Consider the following 18812-nt stretch of genomic DNA (forward strand, 5'->3'; position numbering starts at 1 on the left):
TGGGATTGGCCCTGACAGCCATGGACGGAACACAGCGATGCACGACCTGGGTAGGGGTTTTGGTCCTCCTGGCGAGCGTTCACTCTGCCACCGATATCGTCGAGTTCCTGGTGGAGGACGGACCGCTGCAGAACGTCATTTACCTCAGCATCGACGGCGGCGTGGTCGTGGTGGGTGGCCGCAACGTCCTCTACAAGCTGTCCTCAGATCTTGATCTGGAGGCCAAGGAGTTCACAGGACCTCGTCCTGATAATCCCCAGTGCCTCCCGGACCCTTTGGAGTGCCCTCAGGGCAGAACTTTAACGGACAATGACAACCAGGTACTCCTGCAGTTTGGTCCTGCATATCCCCTTGTGCTCACTTGTGGGACCATCTGGCAGGGCATCTGCTCGTTCCATCATGTACGGAGAAACCTAACCCCTTCGAGAGCAATGGATAAAAAATCGCACGTCAACTACGTTGCCTCTCGTGTCAGCACGGTGGCATTCTTCCTGGGGGCCACCTTGTTCGCCGCATCTACCTACGACGGCCGCCCGCTCGACTACCACCCATTCTCGGTGTCGGCACGCGACCTGAACTCGAACGGCTCCTTCAAGCTGCACTCGTCGGACGCTTCCTCGGCCTCCTTCGTCGATGTGGACCGGACGCTGAAGAAATCCTACAAGGTGCGCTACGTTTACGGAACGAGCCACAAAGACTTCGCCTACTTCGTCACGGTGCAGAACGCCGGCCTGGCTCTGGAACTGTTTGAGACACGAATTGTGCGTGTCTGCTGGGATGACCCTACCTTCCTGACGTACACCGAGCTGCCCGTCCGCTGTGGCAGGGGAAAGTCCAGGTTCCCGATCGCCCAGGCGGCGTCCGCCGGACCGCAGTCCCAAGGGGGCGACCGACTGCTACTCGTGGCCTTCGGCAAGCCCTTCGGGGGCCGGATGCAGGAGAACGACGCCAGCGCCGGCTCGGCCGTCTGCTCTTTCAGGATGCAGGACGTCGAGGAGGCCTTTCGCCAAGCCATCGACGACTGCAATGCCGCCAAGCCGACGTCCCAGGTGTCGCATCTTTTCCACGAGCCCGGCACACCCCAGGACTGTACGCGCTACGTAAGTTCAAAGATTTTTTCTCTCGTGTAAGCAAACTAAAATTTAAAAAAGAAAAAGAAAAGAAAAAAAAAGAAGGATGGAAAGGGTTACAACACTACAGCCGAGCATCTTCTTATGGCTCCTCAGTCAACGGGATTTCGACATTTATCAATAAGGACGCCGAAGTACGAATTACGAAGCGCGTGAACGCAATTACTAAAACAGGGAGGACCAAGGGGAGACTTGAAAGATGCGATGTATCAGCGCAGAGATCATGAGAACGTGACGCTTGTTGTGTGAGCGCACCTCGCCTTTCTCCAGTTAATAGTAAGTATTTTAAGCTTCATCATTTACTGGGATCCTTCTACCCTCTCAGAAGGCCCCTTTTTAAATGCTTTACTGAATGCCGTGACACGCGTCGTTCTTTTCATGGATATTCAGCTCGGTCACGGCTGACTTCGTTGTCGAGTTGCTCACTGGCACTGCAGTGAACAATTGAACAGTCTTAATATCGTATTTCTTTACTAGGATCCAGTGGATAAGGAGGACTTATGCACGCCCGGCATGAACTCCTACATCGAAGGGAAGACGTTCCTGTCCGGAACCCGGGTGGTGCACCTTCAGGACAGGCTGGTCACGTCGGTGACCGTCCTGCGACAGAATATGAGCGACATCGCCTGGATTGGGGACAACAAGGGCTTCCTGTACAAGGTATCTAAACCAACTTGAACGTCCTTCAGCGGTGCCTGTACCTGTTAAGTCCCCGAGTGTAGCGAGCTAAAGGGCCGAACGAAAGACGGGGTCTCAAACATAGTGAATCCTGATCCAGCTTGCTCAAGTTTTTCTGCACCAAGGAGTCCAGGGCATCCAAAGCTTACTTGACAAAAGATCACCCATTTAGTGTCAATTTCAATTTTTATTTTTTTCCAAGGGGAGAGGTTAGGAAACCTTGGTGTTAAAGGCGATGCAAGTCGCCTGACAGGTGCTCCTGCAGTCCCGGACACAACCTCACATTTTCATTATAATACACGTGGAAAGAATCTCACGGAGAAAAAACAGTTTTCTTTGCGGATCTTAACCCAAGCTCTGATTTTGTGTTTGTGCATAATATAATGTCAAATTCCACCTTCGTACCTGTAGGTCTCATAAAACGTAAGTCATGGAAACAGTGGTGGATCTACAGTCTAAGAAAAAAGAGATCGCAACTTAGTCCTAAAGGGGAATGCGCTGCCACAACCATTAGTCCTCCGGAACTAAGGGAGAGGGGAGCAATGTTTGCGCCCCTTCCGTTAGTCCCTCAAAGTTGGACACAGAGGACTAACTTCTGCACCCTTGCATTTATGCCACTGGAACAAAATGTTGCGCTCTTACTTTATTTATTACTAAATTGCGCCTTTATAGCCCAAGGTGGCGCATGTCAGCGTCAAATACAAAAGTTTGTAAAAAAAATATGTTATCATGGAAAAAAGGTAGCCCTTTTCCACGATCATTACAATCACATTTGAACAGCGCTTATTTCACATCTGCACACATAATATACATTTAACATAGACAAGGAATTAGAAAACAGATGACACACACGCACAAGGCACACTTGACGACACGCTGATTCAATATTTTTTTTTTCTATTGAACACGCTAATTCAATCGCCACCCCGAAAAGCTACCGGTGCGCCTTTTTACTGATCATTTGAAACGAGGGCGTTTTCAGAAAAGATTGAACAACCATGTACGGTGACCATTTTTAATTTTGATGAAACAAATATGTTTTGCTGGCTCCATGCCATGAGGAATAAAAAAAAATCCTTGTTTCTTAGAAGAAAAAAATTTGTCTTCGCGAAAAACATTCGTAAGCACCCTTTCAGTTACGTGCGCGTTTTGCGTATCGCGGGATGGTGGCATTTCGGGCGGCTTCCCCCAAAAAACTGTTCCAGCTTAGGGTCAAGAAATATTTACTGACAGATTAGGTATAAGGATTGACAACAAAGTATTAACCACCGAGTTCTAGGGTCGTTATTTTTACAAAAAAAAAATCGCAAGTGCTGCACATTGTGCAATAACGCTCTCGATTAAGTATATGTTTCTCCGTATGTAAAAAAAATCTAAGGTCCTCAAACGTTGCCAGTGTGTTTTCCTATATATAGTTCATCTGTGTGTGAAATATTGTTTTCCGGGTTGACGTAATAAATTTACGAGAATTGCTCACACAGGGGCATTTGACTGAAAGGCATTACTTTGAAAATCATTTAAAAAAAAAGGCCAAATTTATTTTTACCGATACTCTCCGATATTAACATTAATAATATGTACTAACAGAATCTGCAAAAACATAATACAATATTTTTCTGCCTTTGAAGGTATAAAGCGAGAAATAGGGCCAAATTGGCGCTAACGGAGTTGCCATAAATGGGGCGTGGACATACCACATTTTTTACAGTTTCATTATAATTAAAAACCGTAAAAATGCCACGGGGCGGTGAGAAAAAGACAAATTTACAGCACAGAGGTGGACGTTAGTTTTGAAGGGGAACTCCTAACACACATTCTTGCAACTGACCCAAAAATGCCCAAGGCTCGAGAGCGATCGAGAGGCGCCACCCAGTAACATGCTTCGCGGTGCCTGTTCCAACAGCTCGCCACCCAGTAACATGCTTCGCGGTGCCTGTTCCAACAGCTCGCCACCCATTAACATGCTTCGCGGTGCCTGCTCCAACAGCTCGCCACCCAGTAACATGCTTCCCGGTGCCTGTTCCAACAGCTCGCCACCCAGTAACATGCTTCGCGGTGCCTGTTCCAACAGCTCGCCACCCAGTAACATGCTTCGCGGTGCCTGTTCGAACAGCTCGCCACCCAGTAACATGCTTCGCGGTGCCTGTTCCAACAGCTCGCCACCCAGTAACATGCTTCGCGGTGCCTGTTCCAACAGCTCGCCACCCAGTAACATGCTTCGCGGTGCCTGTTCCAACAGCTCGCCACCCAGTAACATGCTTCGCGGTGCCTGTTCCAACAGCTCGTCACCCATTAACATGCTTCGCGGTGCCTGCTCCAACAGCTCGCCACCCAGTAACATGCTTCGCGGTGCCTGTTCCAACAGCTCGCCACCCAGTAACATGCTTCGCGGTGCCTGTTCCAACAGCTTGCCACACAGTAACATGCTTCGCGGTGCCTATTCCAACAGCTTGCCACAAAGTAACATGCTTCGCGGTGCCTGTTCCAACAGCTCGCCACCCAGTAACATGCTTCGCGGTGCCTATTTCAACAGCTGGCGTGTAGCATTTCCGTCAACGCGACATAAAGGAAGGAACCGGAGCCACTTTTCAAACAGATCATCCTACAACCTCGGCGGTAACTTGATATAGGAGGTAGGGTGCGACAGAACCTGAACGTGCGCCGCCTGTGAGCGACAATAGATCCGCCGCCGTGGAGGGCCACACAACGACAAAAAAAAAAGAAAGAAAAAAAAAAACTGCGGAAAAATCAATCAATTTCGATTGACTGAGATTGTCTGTATTGGGGCGTTTACAGGTAGGATCGAACGACCATGTCTGGTCGGCATTTTTTTATGTTTAGCAAAAGATATATTTTACTTGTGCAACTGCAAAAACATATTCGAACATTTTTTTTTTGGTAAATAAAATTTCTTTTGAGGAACGAAAATCACAAAGTCGCTGTCGGTATACGTGAAGATTTTTGCGACTTGCGTTAAACCGTCCCTTTGGATATTTATAAAAAAGAAAAACTGTGGTCGCCTTAGGTTTTATATTTTTGTGCAGAGACTGCACATAAAATAAAAAGGGGTAAACATGTATTTTCGATTACTAAGCAATTCAGAGCTTTATAGATCCGAATCTTAAAAGACTGGAAAATCAAATTTTTCAACATGATTTGGACGCGCTCGTTTCATATTCGGATAAATTGTCATTGAAATTGAAAACGACAACCTTTCTAAAAAAATACGCTGAAATGTAGACAGGTTACCAATTTTGCAATAATTGGAAAATCAGCTTACAATAAAGGTCATCTTAATTTTCCTTCTATTTTTCACAGATCAAGACTCTTAATTTGTCCTATCAGGCCCTTCAAATTTCCTTTGCCATACTTCTGTATTTTTGAATTTACAGAGCGCTAAACATACATAATTGCCGCAACGGGAGTAGAGAAAGATAGGACGTTGCCGATTTCAAGTAAGGGCAAGAAAGTGGTCGAAAAATGTAGAAAGTCTGTGAGGAGAAAACACTGTGACAGAAGTTTGGGAAAAATAAGAATTTACACAAAAGATTGCAGGTTAGTTTGAAGCATGCACAAGAAAACAATTTAGCCACAGATTTCTTGGATCAGGGAATTTCGGAGCCGACCCTTTGTACGGAAACAGGGCTGCTGACGACCAGGCGTAGTTTGTGATAAGAAAGAACACTCGTTTAAAGGGGTGCAATTGAAACGAGTTTGATGAATCAAGGTCCTGTGCGCACATTCGGCGCTTGTAGCGCGCATTCTTTCTGCCGGACGGTGACCTCAGTCGGTCACGGCGCTCTCCTTGCACTCCGAGGAGGTGAACATTTTGCCGGTCTTGCCTGTAATGATCACCGTTCGTTTCTTCACAATGGTACCGCAGGCTCACGACCTCGATCTGCTTATTGCCAGCCATAGGAGACTTTACTTTCAAATATATATCTTTTCTGCGTGTAATGTTCTTGCTAAAACAGCTGCGGTTGCGAAATGTCGGACCGCATGCACTGCCACAAGTGACAGGACTGAATTCCATGCACAAGAGAAACGGAGTCCTTTGCTTTCATCTCCCCGATCGCTTTGACGTCAGCTTTCGGGAGGTGGATTAGTTTGCTGTTCGACAGTTTAGTGTTCAGTGGGGCAACCATCTCTGAGGCCGACTTGATAACCGACGTGGTGGGCCGTCGGAGGTTGTATAACGTTGCCTGGTGCTTGACACGACGCCCGATTCCATTGTAGGCACTCTTGCCATGTACAGTTGCGGAAAAAATCCACTTCGCTGACGCGTACTTGTTGCTCTGCAGCTCATGTGGTTGGCATTTCTTCTTGAATCCGAGTCAAGAGGTCCAACGCGTCAAGAGGTCCAACGAGTCAAGAGGTCCAATATTGGACCTCTTGACGCGTTAGACCTCCTGACGCGGTGGACCTCTTGACTCGCCGTGGATCTCTTAACTCGTTGGACCTCTTGACGCGTTGGACCTCTTGACCCATATTGGATTTCTTGACTCGTGCCTCGATGTGTCAAGAGGTCCAACGCGTCAAGAGATCCAATATTGGATAGCTTGACTCGTTGCATCTCTTGGTGTATAATATGTACAGGCAAGGAGTGTGAAATAAGTACAGGAAAAAAATGAGAAACAAAAATTATGAGGGCACCTAAGCTTCCTCTTACGATGTGAGAATGCGCGAGCACTAGCTTTTCTCGAGTTGTGCTGCCGCAACGGATAGCGCGCTAGTTCCGCGATCAAGAGGGCCTAGGTTCGAAAGCAGGCAGGGAGGTCACGTGACCAGAGTTTCTTTTTTTTTTTTTTTGTCCAAGTGACCACAGACCTTCCTTTTTTTTTTTGTTTGGTCACATGACCAGATAGGTCACGTGACCAGAGAAATCACGTGACCAGGGAGATCACGTGACCAAAGATATCACGCAACCTGAGTTTTTTTTTTAAATATTATTATGTTGGATTGTGTTGGACAAGCCACGGATTTCGACGACGGATTTTGCCGACGGCTTTTCGGCTGACTGAGCCAGGTAATGCTTACACATTAAAAAAGCAGACAACAGAGATGCTGACAATAAAGGCGGAGAAGAAAAATGTCGAAAAAAGAGCCAAAAGTTGAGCTGTGAAGACTTACACACGGCAGGGGGAATCTCACGAACACGGCTTTGATGAATCGTTTCTGGCCGGTGATGTAATCAGTGCCCGTGCGTATAACCCGTGATTTGCTTGGTTTCTGAAGCGACAGATACGCGCGCGCTGGGCTGTGGGCACTGGATTTGTAAACACCAGAAATCATTGTTGTTATAAACTGCCAAGCTTATGGCAACATTCGTTTGTCGGGGACCTGTGTGACTTCGCTCTTCGACCCCTGACCACAAAGTCGTAAATCTGCATCTCCCGTGTTGCTCTCCCCCTCGAATATCGAACACGCAACCAGAAAGTTCTTAAAATTTCACAATTTGAGAAGCCTTTTTTTTTTTTTTTTTTTAAGAAGTGACTATTTCGACATCCGGGTTCGAACTAATTGTAAAACCATTTTGAACACATCTTCCGTCACATACGAAAGATATGTCCATAGTTATTTGCTATTTCGACGTCTACCATCACATTAAAGCACTATTACGGCGTTTGTCGTCAGGATAAATGAACATAGTTTTTTTTTTTTTTTTATTTCTGTGTCATCATTTTTAAAAGTTGTAGTAATTGATATAATTTGTGCACGTCCCGTCAAAATAGCTTCATTGATATTTTGAAGTCCTTGGTCTTCGAGGAGCTTGATGAGACAGTTTGGCCTGGCGCAGATGGCGTGTAAAGTTACTCATTTTTTCCGTTCGCCGTGGCCTATTTTAACTATAGCATTGGACACACTAGATCTATAGGTTTCAAAGATCGACGTGTTTTCCGACATGAACAATTCTTCAATCACTTCACTCTTTATAATCCAATTTTCTCAAAAATTATTGAGCAACTAACCCACCATCTTACAATTTTAACCGACTAACACATCGCGTAATTTTAACTAAAAATAAATGATGTTGACAGACAAGTGTTCGGTAATTCGTGTCAAGAGTGCTTAATTATGAAACGTTCAGTTTCATGATTTATTTCACCGCATTTTCAAAAATAAAGAGCAGTAAAGGAGTTACATATAGCTAGCATAAATATTTGTGGCTGCTCCGTGCTTTTGAGCAAGCCATCGGCCCAAATTAACCCGCTATAGCTCGCACCGGTAGCAACGTTTCAAGAAGACAATTCATTTGCAACACTCTATTGGACGCCAAGTGGCCTAATCTCGGCTCGTTTAAAGGCGCCCTCTAATGATATCTGAGCTTCTTTCTATGTTGTGTTATTTACCTCTTTAGTGATTCGATGAACTCAGTGAATAAAAACTAAAGCATAAAATAGTAGTGCATCATAGTTTTAATAGAACATACGAGAACCCGGGACTGGACAAAGTTACCAAAGGAAGTATTTACGATTCATTGAGTGTCGTGATCCATGTGCTGATTGATTATGAAAAGCTAAAACCCTGGTGCTGTCACAAAAAAGGGGGGGGGGGGATAGAACAACAATTGTTTGTCCCTCTTTTTGTGTATCCCGTGTCTCTGGGTTTTGTTTAATAATTAAGCATCACCAGCCCGCCTGCGCGATAGCCCTTTTCTCAGTAAAACTGCCCTAGCAGACGTGAAGTTGGCCCTGGTAAACCCCTCTTGTCCCAAGATTATAGGTGACAGGACTTTGTACTAAAACTATTCTTATAATTTTTTTTTTAATGATTGTCGATGACACTTTGTTGTTGCGCTGTTTGTAAGCATCACGGAGAAGACCTCTTGAGGCAACGGACATTGAGGCTGTGTTGCAAATCTTACTCAAACGGATCCGAGTTACTCCGGCGGATCGTACCACGTGACAGCACAGATTGAAGAACGCTGAACGCGGGTAGGTTTTAGATTGCCAAGGGTACAAAACCCTTACAATGGAGTAAGATCGGGTAAATTTTGGAACACGGCCTGAGTGGTGACGTTCGTAATACGCTTCCCCGAGACTCAGCACTCGCTGCCGGCGTATGCACCTCACTCCATCATCCGTGCACTAAAATTGTTGTTGGTGGAAATTGTTCTGCAGACAAGGTATTTAAAGGCGGGATCATAAGATGAGCAACCAGTGCGAGAGCGCGTTGCGTCTCAGCACGTGGGCAGAAATTTCTGGTGTCTGTTCGACCCACAGTAGGTGAACCGATTGCCTGGAAGCTAGTTCCTCTCCAAACTACTATGTTGGTACTATCGTAAAAGCAATTGCTTAAAATAAAATTAAACTATATATTTTTCACTATCACGCCCAATAGATGCGCCATGGCATGCATTTGGCGCAACTTGCAACACTATGAACGTCCTTCTCGACGCACTTGAGCTTCTTTTGCACACACGCACCCCATGCACACTTGCATGTTGGCACAGCCTCTTTCAGTTGCCGCCACAAAACCTTTCAAAGTCACCGCGCACTGCAAGCATGTCACCAACTTTTTTCTTTCTTGCTCCCAAAGATTACGTGCGAGGCAACGAAGCAGACGCGAGACAAGCCCTCATTGCCTCCTCCTTCCAACTGGACGACGAGACCAAGGCGATGCTGGAAGCGGAGAAGCTGCTCTTCAAGCGAGAGTTCCTCACCCTGGGCCCTGTCATCGGACAGGGTAAGTGCATCTATCTCCAAGAGCGCGTCCGACTAGCGTCTTTGCCGTTGGCACGTCCTCAGTAGCTGCCAGGAAGGCCCACTGCGGCCAGCTTCTCTCTTCGTGTTTCCAAGTTTCTACCAATCGTGTCTTGTCACTTACGGTAAGGTTGCCTTGCCGCATGCGCAGCTTTTTGAAATACCGACTCGGTGTTGGCATGGTGACCCTATGTTGGTGGCCATTGTGGTACAGTTGGCTCGAGGCATGCCCATTGTGGAAGAACAATGCAAATTCAGGTTTCAACAGACGCTCAACATTTCAGTTAACATAGGCTGACAAGTAAACATTGAAAAACGCAGACGAGACATAGAATTCGCCGCGGCTAGCAACATAGTGTTGCGCTCCTGGGTGGTTGTTGCCTTTTTGTCACTAGCATCAAGTCCGCTTGAGGGAGACCCACAGCCTGTCGATCTCGTCACGTGCGCGTTGTATGTGTGCCATAGTTTCGAGGTACCCAAAGACGTTTATTTAGCATCCAGAAGGCACCCAAATTGGAAGCGGAATCACAAGCAGAACTGATCTTTCTCGTCTTCAAAAGCGTATAGATTTGAATGGGATCGCCATACAGATCAGCAACCGCTTTCAGAAATGTAACTACACTGCCAGTGTAAACACAGCTTAGCTCTGGGTCGTTTAATGCAGTTTTACTTTCAAGTAAACGCTCGGTGTGAAAGTGAATGGTTTCAGCATTTAATAATCCGACTCGAGCGTTTATCGATAGGGCTGTGGGTCTATCTGAACCCGACGTTTGTGTTGTGCTCTGCAGGACACTTCGGCTGCGTCTACAGAGGAACGCTGGAGCTGGAAGGAAAGGGAGAGGTCCAGTCTGTCGCGGTGAAGACACTTCACAACAGTGAGTGGGACACCTTTTTGCCCCTTAGCAGTGGTCTTTAACGTAGCAAAACAGGATAGAAATTGAAGGCGTTAAAGAGGGTGGAAAATTAATTGAAGATATAACTTATTATATATCAATGGCAAACTGCAATTAAACTGAATTTATTTCATTATCGCAATTCAAATTGTTTTTCAATATAAATTCCACTACTACTGGTCTTCATAATAATAATTATTTTAATTTATTTGTTCGGTGCTCCAGAACCATAGGTAGAAATTTTATGCACATGAGAGAAACAACAACTAACGCAACTCGGAATACAATGCGTACAATAGTCGGTGATATGAGCTGGAATGCGTGACCCACGACCTGACGGTAGGGGCCACGCAGTCTAGTGAGCGTCGAACGAAGCGGCAGAGCGACGAAGGTTAACTTCGTTTTTGACAGCCCCCGTGTGCGATATCTAGCTTCCCCCCCCTCCCCCTCCCCGGTCAGATGCACGTCATGGAGAATTCGACACGCACGGAATTATGCACCCGGCGGAAGGTGTCGAGGCATCACGCGCGGTGGGTGCAAAAAAGAAATGGGATCACCTCTATTGACACTCTGACGCTTCGTTGCGTGGCCGGTACCTCCGGGTCGCTGGCCGCGCAATCCAGCTCATATCGCCAGTCAATGTGCCGCAAAAGTCAATTTGGACGTGAATCGGTAACAGAAATAACGATACAAATCACGTTTAAGGAGAAAAAAAAGATCTGACTAGGTATCAACATAAGATTGCGTCCACACCGATACTAAGGGTGGTAAGTTCTCTAAAATGAATGAGCAAAAGTGCATTAATTTGTAATAAAACTGTATAGTCTCCACGTTACATTTTAATCTCGCACCGAGTCACTACCCACCTGACTTTGAACTACTTTATAAAAGTATAAAAAATAAAACATTGACAATGTGCCGGTATCGAGGCTGCGAAGCTCGGCAGATGACTGAACTCAAGTAGCATTGTTTGCAATTTCTTATTCGTGGGAAGTTGAGAGCCAACTATGTGTCGTCCGTGAGCGGGAATATAGCCATTTCATTGCTACAAGTATCAGATTGTGCGAATGGCGCAGACTCGAGAGGTGGGGAGGCGGACGGCCAGGCGTTCCTGGAGGAGGCGCTGATCATGAAGGACTTCCACCACATGAATGTGCTGCCGCTCATCGGCCTGAGCATCGACGAGGGCGGCCAGCTCATGGTCATCATCCCGTACATGAAGTACGGGGACCTGCTCTCCTACATACGCGAGGAGAGAAACGTAAGTCTTCATTCGCTGGCCGCCTGTGCCACCAACTCTTTACTAGAGTTGGCGGGAGCGCATTACTTGTTTCGGTAACATAATGTTCTACTCGTTATGCTTTCAAAATAATATCAAATAACATAGTTACTTCGAGTTGTGGTTAACATAGTTACGTTACTCGTTACATCTTCTTCCCACGATATATATAAAAAAGGCTGGAGGTACACCTAAGCACTTCTTATGAGTTGTGAATGCAAAAGCATGCATGCCGCTCTTCGCTCCCTTCTAATCTGCGGCATACAACGCACTGACCTTGGGCGTGAAACGGTGGAGCCGCTGCCTTGCAGACACTCAGCGCCGTCGGGTGAGCGATCGTTCAAAGTGTCGTGTGCCTCGCGGCGCGAGGAAGGAACAGACAGCAACGTAGTTCCCAGCAGAACAAACCCCTTGGTTTATTCCATATGCCGTATATATTGCCACGCGCCGTATAACCGATAAGAGGCGAGCGAACATGGTGATCAGTTATAACACAACAGTGTGATAACACAGTCAGGATGACACCACACAAACTGACGTGCATCAACCAATAGGAGCATCGTCGACGCGCGCCAGCCAATGGGAAAGAAGTGTAAAAGGTGCCGTTGGCTAGCCTTGCGCGTGGTTTCATTAAGGTGCTGTTTTGCATGGTTTCCACGCTAATGACGTCGGCTTACTCTATGAGACAGTTAATGCTTTCGCATTAAAACTTATCCTTTCATTAATTTCACGTTTACGGGCACCAAGTCATATGAATTCTTGCACTCGTCCCACATCCCTTCAAAATTTTGCCTAGAACTCTTGTTCCCACGCAAACACTCCCAGTTTCTTGAAATATGGCGCTTAAGCGTACCTGTAACGTCAAAACAGTAAAACGTATTACAGTAATACCTCTTTAACTCGAACACAGCTATCTCGAAATAGTGGTTAAGTCGCAAAATTCCCTTGTCATGGAATGAGCTCCCATAGGCGCAATGCATTTTGTTCTTGCTTATCTCGAAAGGTTTTCAGGACAAACTTCGGATATCTCAAAATCTTGTCAGCGAAAATCGCAAAAAAAAAAAAAAACAACACAATAAACAACAAAAAAAAAAGCCAAAACAACAAATGTGCGCGGCGCGCAAAAAAAAAAACAAAAAAAAAACAACAACAACAACAAGGAAACGCGCATGCACAAAGAAAAAAAGATAATAAAATCGCGAAAGCGCAAGAAAACAATACAGAAAGATATAACCGCGGGTGTGATGTACGGAGATGCATAGAGATGTGCAACTCAAAAACCTTTTTTTTTTTTTTACTTTTTTTGTTTTGTTTTTACGATTTTCATTTGTCTTTCTTTTTTTTCCTTGCTCCTGGATTCTTCCATTTGTCGTCATCGGTCTCGTGTTTCCCAGAGGTGTCTCGTTCGTTTTGAGTGTTGCTGCTCTGTGTTGCTTGTCCGCCATTTTTTTTTCCAGTGTTTGGATCGTCTCGCGGTGCCATACAGGCAAGGGTGAAGTGTTCAATTCAGTCATCGGTTGTGAATTCTTTGATGTTGTTGGCGCGTGACTTGATTGACCGTGAAGATGGCGCAGCCCAAACAGTGCAAATCACTGACGCTTGAGAGGAAAGTTGCTCTCATCAGAGAAGTTCATGTTCCCGCGAATGTTAGAAGTTTTATTTAAAACATTGCGCGATCAGTGGTAAAACATTCCGGTACTTTGCTTATCTCGAAATTTCGCTTATCTCGAATTTTTTCACGTTTTTTATGACTTCGAGTTAACGAGGTATTACTGTACTTCATAAAAAAGTAATGCAAAAGTAATATTGCTCCTGATGTTATTTGGACTATATTGACAGATGTTATTTGGACTATATTCAGGGGAGGCTTCTCTCCTCTTTTTAGCAGAGCGAACACTGGAGAGGAGGTCGCCCTTTCTCCATCGTTCGTTTGCTAAAGGGGAGAGAGAAGCTTCCCTGAAATCGTAATCTGTCACCGACTATAGTCGATGGCATTTTGCATGTTTTTTTTTTAACATTTTGCCAGGTCCTCTATAGGTTGGGTTAATCATGCAATTGTAGCTTTTACCCCTACACTCTTATAACTGCCGATGAAGATTCGAATTGAGCTCAAAAGAAATGTATGTGTGTTGCAGTCACCAACGGTGAAGGATTTGATCACCTACGGAATCCATGTAGCTGAGGGCATGAAATACCTCTCCGACACCAAGTTTGTGCACAGGGACCTCGCAGCACGCAACTGCATGTAAGTAGAAACGAGTTTGCATAGGTCGGTGACCTCCCCGTGTCAATGTGGAGGACATACCCCACGGGGACCAACTGAGGGCATTATCGCAGGTTTATACTTTTAACGGTGTTTTTTTCTCTAATTATTATAGGTTAAGCGAAGACTTCATTGTGCGCGTCGCCGACTTCGGACTGTCACGAGACGTGTACGAAAAGTACTACAGCGGTGACAATAAGAAGACCAAGCTTCCTGTCAAGTGGATGGCCCCCGAGAGTCTGGAGAAGGGCATCTACAACCACAAGACGGACGTGGTGCGTGGACACGGGGAATAGAACCGCACGTTTTTATGCATAGCACTAACAAATTAAAAAGTATGCTAGAAATCAGTCACGTGAAAGCCTGTACCCATTCATCTGGGCAGGCTTGCTAGAATCATTGCCTTAGCTGAGACTGTGTAAAAGAAAGCCTGCCAAGCCTGTCACGCTTGAGCACTTGATACTCTGCGTCACGTATCAATTTTTCCTTAAATAGGGGGCGAGCAGGAGAGGAGGAGGGGCATAGCCCCCTTTCCGTACCTGCTGCGTTACAGGGAGTTGTAAACGGCTTTCATTTTTTTCTTTTTTTTTTTTCAGTGGGCGTACGGAGTTTTGTTGTGGGAGTTGATGACCCGAGGCGTGACGCCCTACCCGGAAGTGGACAACTGGGACATCATAAATTTTCTCCAACAAGGACGCAGGATGCAGCAGCCTACCTTCTGTCCGACCATGCTGTGAGTCATGATTGCAAGCCTGTGATTTTGTAGGGTCTACTTCTTACCTCCGGACCTTCTGTCGGGGCAGAACTACTGCACTAAATAGCAATTTTAACCCTGGATAGTGGAGTGAGATGGACTGCACAACAAACGCATTGTTGTCTGTTTTGTGTGCCCCCTTTCCAGGGTGGAAAAATCTCTATCAAAACAGCTCGGCTGCATCTTCACTAAAATTAGGTGCCACATGTGCCAACTCTCAACTTCGGAAAACTCGCTCAAATAAGTCAAAGACTCGGTATCTATACTCGAGGTGGGGAGAGAGGGCCTTCTTGCTCGAATTGTCTTAGCTTAGCCCACGGTCTAAAATGAGATGCTGATTCTAGCATGCCGGCCAGGAGATCACTAGCGAAGAAACACCTAAGACAGATGACGAGATAGCACGGCCCTCGCCCGCTGTTTCTCTCTTGCGATTAATGAGTCTTCTTCAACATGCGAGTCACAAACAGTTCGAAACATCCGGGTTGCACAGCACTTGACCGCGTTATCGAGGAGACAAACCACAATTAATAGGCCACGCACCATGCGCCGTCTTTCTACCGCAGATACGAAATCATGCTGCAGTGTTGGGACCATGACCCCAAGAAGCGTCCGTCGTTCGCGCGACTCGTGACGGACGTGTCGAATGTCATCAGGACCATGGAGAAGGAGAGCCGCAACAAGAGGGTCAGCCTGAACGTCACCTACGTCAACTATCCGCTCCCTGACGACAGCGGGGCCGGGCCATCGGGGCAAGGCGACGCATCGTCAAAGTGTTCCTAGAGATCCGAATGCCCAAGCCCCATTCCTCCTAGGAACCAGATTCCCAGTATTGCCTGTGACCAGGTCAAGAATCCTCTTTAAGACGAACTCCACCCCCCTACTTCGCGTCGGCTGGCAAAGTGAAGTGAAGTGCTCCAGGAATTCTGACGTGACCGGCTTCAGCTTAACGGAAACAATCAAAATGAGTGGAGAACATGGTTTGGTATTGTGACTGCATCAATGAGAATTTGAAGAACAATCACGCGGATTTTGGTTGCATATCGTGGCCACAGTTTGGATACTTTCGGTCCGGGAGCTTACAGCCCGCATGACATCCGAAAGCTTCTGCTCAGTACAAACTAGCCAACAAATGAACAAAAGGCCACATCTCGACAGGGACACGAAAGGTCTTTGAAGGGTTCATATGTTTTCCCAGAGCTGTGCATTTACAACGATCATAATGATGTCACCGGCGCCTTCACTACACAAGTGTCCTTCAAAGTGGTTAGTGGCCTACGCTCCGTTTCTCTCTCATACAAGAGTTTGTTTAACCTTCAGGTATCTTCTCCGTCGCAATCAGTTCGTGCATTTCAAAGGGCTGCGCGTGCATGCCTTTGACAGCATCGGTTCAAGTCGGGCTTTAGCCCACCCCCTTTATTTTTAACCCAACACTGTTGTGCCTACCCTCATGAATGGGAGCGAAATGGAAGCTAAGAGCGAAAGGATGTTGCCTCTAAAGGTGCTTAGCTGAGCGTATGTGCATGCATGACATAGACGCAGCGTGCACGGCAGCCGAAGCGGCATCGAAGCCGAAACTGCAAGTGCGAACATGACTCAACGAGCGTCCTTGAACATGTGCACTGCAGGCACACTCAAGGCACGAAACACTCCTTTGTAGCTTCAGCTGCGTTCGACACCCAGCTGCTTCGCTCAGATTTATGCTGAGGCTGTTCAAAGGTCGGTAAAATGGGCATGCCCTTGACCGGCGCTCAGGCGCTTATAACCTTTCCCGTCACCGAGTATGAAGCTCTACAATTCGTGATCCTGTGCCACTGTGCCATTCTTCTGAACTTCCTAACGTTCGCTTCATCTTTCTCCACAAGCAAGAGAGAAAAAGACGACGAAGCTTAAATGTGGTTATGAGTCAGGGTTTCCACCTCACTCTGTTGTCACTGCATTTTTTTCTTTTGTTTATCATTCCGGGGACGAATACCGTGACATCGATGGGAACAAGTTTGCGCTGAGGTAATACTCTCCAAACAATAGTATGAGTCAGCGTCCATTGACACTGACATACCGATTATCATGGCGCATATCGCTAGTCAGACGTTCATTTTGTAGGTGAAAGCGGGGCATATCCGCGTTTGCCAGCATCCTACTCAAAGAGGTTAGTGTGAATCGCCAGAAGGCATTGAGCAAACTAAACTTTCTGTACGGACATTCCAAGTTATAGCGCTCTTCAGGCTTTCAGCGTGTAAAAATCTGCAGCCTGAAAGTGCACGCACGTCGCTGCATCTTTCCATTCTTTCATGAAATGCACCTTGCAATTTGTTAATACGCTTCGACTGGTAAGAGTGGCTTCAACATGCTGGTATGCAACGCACCCTTGCCCCGAGCGACTGGGTCCAGAAACTAGGGTGCCTACATGTCTGTCTGCCTCAGGATGAAGACATCCTTTGTTGCACTGAGTGGGCCAGCGCGTGACGCCCACTCAGTGCGTGTGTTGTGCGGTAAACCAACGTCTAAGCATGAGCCAAGGCTACGCGCTCGACCTTTGTCACACTGGATTGCATGTTCTTCAAAAGACATAATACGGATGAGATGTCACCCCTCATGCAAAAGCGCGTGTGTCAAGGAACTCTACCAGAAACATCTCAGTAGCGCTGCAATGATCCTCACGTCAAAGCCCCTCTATCCTGGGAAAAGTGGCGCCATTCGTTGTTGTAGAAATGCTCGAGGCACGTGCTGCGCGCCACTTCTGGGAAATTCATGGCGTCGTAAATCTAGCTCACTGCGTATCACTGCTGCGCTGTGCCGCCATGATCTTCCCAAGGGCTGCGCATTGCACGTGCCTCGTGCATCAACGAACCTTGCGCTACTTTCGAAACATGGAGGGGCTTTACCTCATGTGCACGCTTTTCATATGCTTTCTCAGTGCTAAGCTCGGCCTTGCGTTTAACACGTGAATCTGTGAACAATAGAAGATATGAAAGCTATGTGTTTTCTTTTTTCATTTTTCGCCAACAATAAACTAGACGACGACTGTTAAACTTCGCAGCCTATACGTCGTTGCACCTTAACATGGACTAACCGGCCACAATCATGAGGGGTATCTTCTACTGGTGCACTTTAAGGTGCGATCAACGGCAGAGACCTAATTAAGACAAACCCCCGAGACTCGGTAAAAGACGAAGGACAACACAAATGACAGAGTCTCAATCAGTCTCGGCAGTCTGACTTAAAATATGTTAAACCTTAACCAGCTCGTTTGTGCCCTAACTTTTTATTCGGAGATACCTCACGTTTGTAGCTTGTGCATTTAGTCCCTGGTAAAACAAAATATACTTTTTTTCTTTTTTTTTTTGAGAAGCAGTGTGCCTAGTGCCATAACATCCTGTTGGTACAGGATTGATTTTTTCTCTCTTGTTCATGATGCAAAATCTGGGACACGTGGGGACCTAAATGCCGTCTTGTACTACGCTCGTTGTTACCGCCATGTCTCGGTTTAGTTGCTCATGTATACATACAATCGGAGCTCGATCGTGTATTACTCGTGATGTGGTCGTCCAGGGGCCTTCAGTATTAAAGATTGTAAATAAATGTCCACGAAACTTTCTATTTTCAATCGTCTTCCTTTTTTTCTTTTCCTTCGTTGGCTGTCCTGGTTTATTGGTCGCCTCTCTTGTGTTCGGACAAAAGGGAAGGAAAAAAAAAACACGGCAAAGTACAACGCGCTTACGTACAATAAGCGGGTCTGTGTGTTTAACTTCGTTACCTCTGTAGGCCTACGGACTTAGTCACCGGACCCTGAAAGGAAAGCGCCATTGCCTTCCCTTCGTGCTAGCCATATATGTCGTGAGCGGGCTATATATGGCAGTATTTGAACTTTTATACAGCGACATATGGCCGTATTTGCGAGCGTATATGGAGATATATGGCCGTATTTACGCACTTCTGTGGCATGTATGGCAGTATTTGCAAGCGTATATGGCGATATATGGCAGTATTTTCTTCCATATATGGCGGTATATGGCCACATTTGACTCCTTATATTATCATATATGGCAGGGGTGGCCAAACCGCGGCTCTTGCTGGTCCAAATGCGGCTCGCGGATCCCTCGTAAGGGGACCCC

The 18812-nt window shown here is 46.4% G+C and overlaps 2 protein-coding genes across 2 annotated transcripts; both read left to right on the top strand.

Moving 5' to 3' along the window:
- Positions 1-20: 20 nt before the first annotated feature.
- LOC121836869 (plexin-A4-like) lies at positions 21-1130 on the top strand. Its single transcript, XM_042292151.1, has one exon. The coding sequence runs from the start codon at positions 21-23 to the stop codon at positions 1128-1130; it is 1110 nt and encodes a 369-aa protein (XP_042148085.1).
- Positions 1011-18298, top strand: LOC115324791 (hepatocyte growth factor receptor-like). The gene is made up of 9 exons (XM_040212761.3): positions 1011-1100; positions 1608-1790; positions 9348-9494; positions 10300-10386; positions 11481-11665; positions 13819-13928; positions 14062-14221; positions 14543-14679; positions 15264-18298. Exons 2-9 carry the CDS (start codon positions 1631-1633, stop codon positions 15478-15480), a joined length of 1203 nt encoding a protein of 400 aa, XP_040068695.3. The 5' UTR covers positions 1011-1100; positions 1608-1630; the 3' UTR covers positions 15481-18298.
- The last annotated feature ends 514 nt before the right edge of the window (positions 18299-18812 follow it).

This window comes from Ixodes scapularis, unplaced genomic scaffold (genome assembly GCF_016920785.2).
Source record: "Ixodes scapularis isolate PalLabHiFi unplaced genomic scaffold, ASM1692078v2 PGA_scaffold2__306_contigs__length_199485367, whole genome shotgun sequence".
NCBI classification, from domain to species: Eukaryota; Metazoa; Arthropoda; class Arachnida; order Ixodida; family Ixodidae; genus Ixodes; species Ixodes scapularis.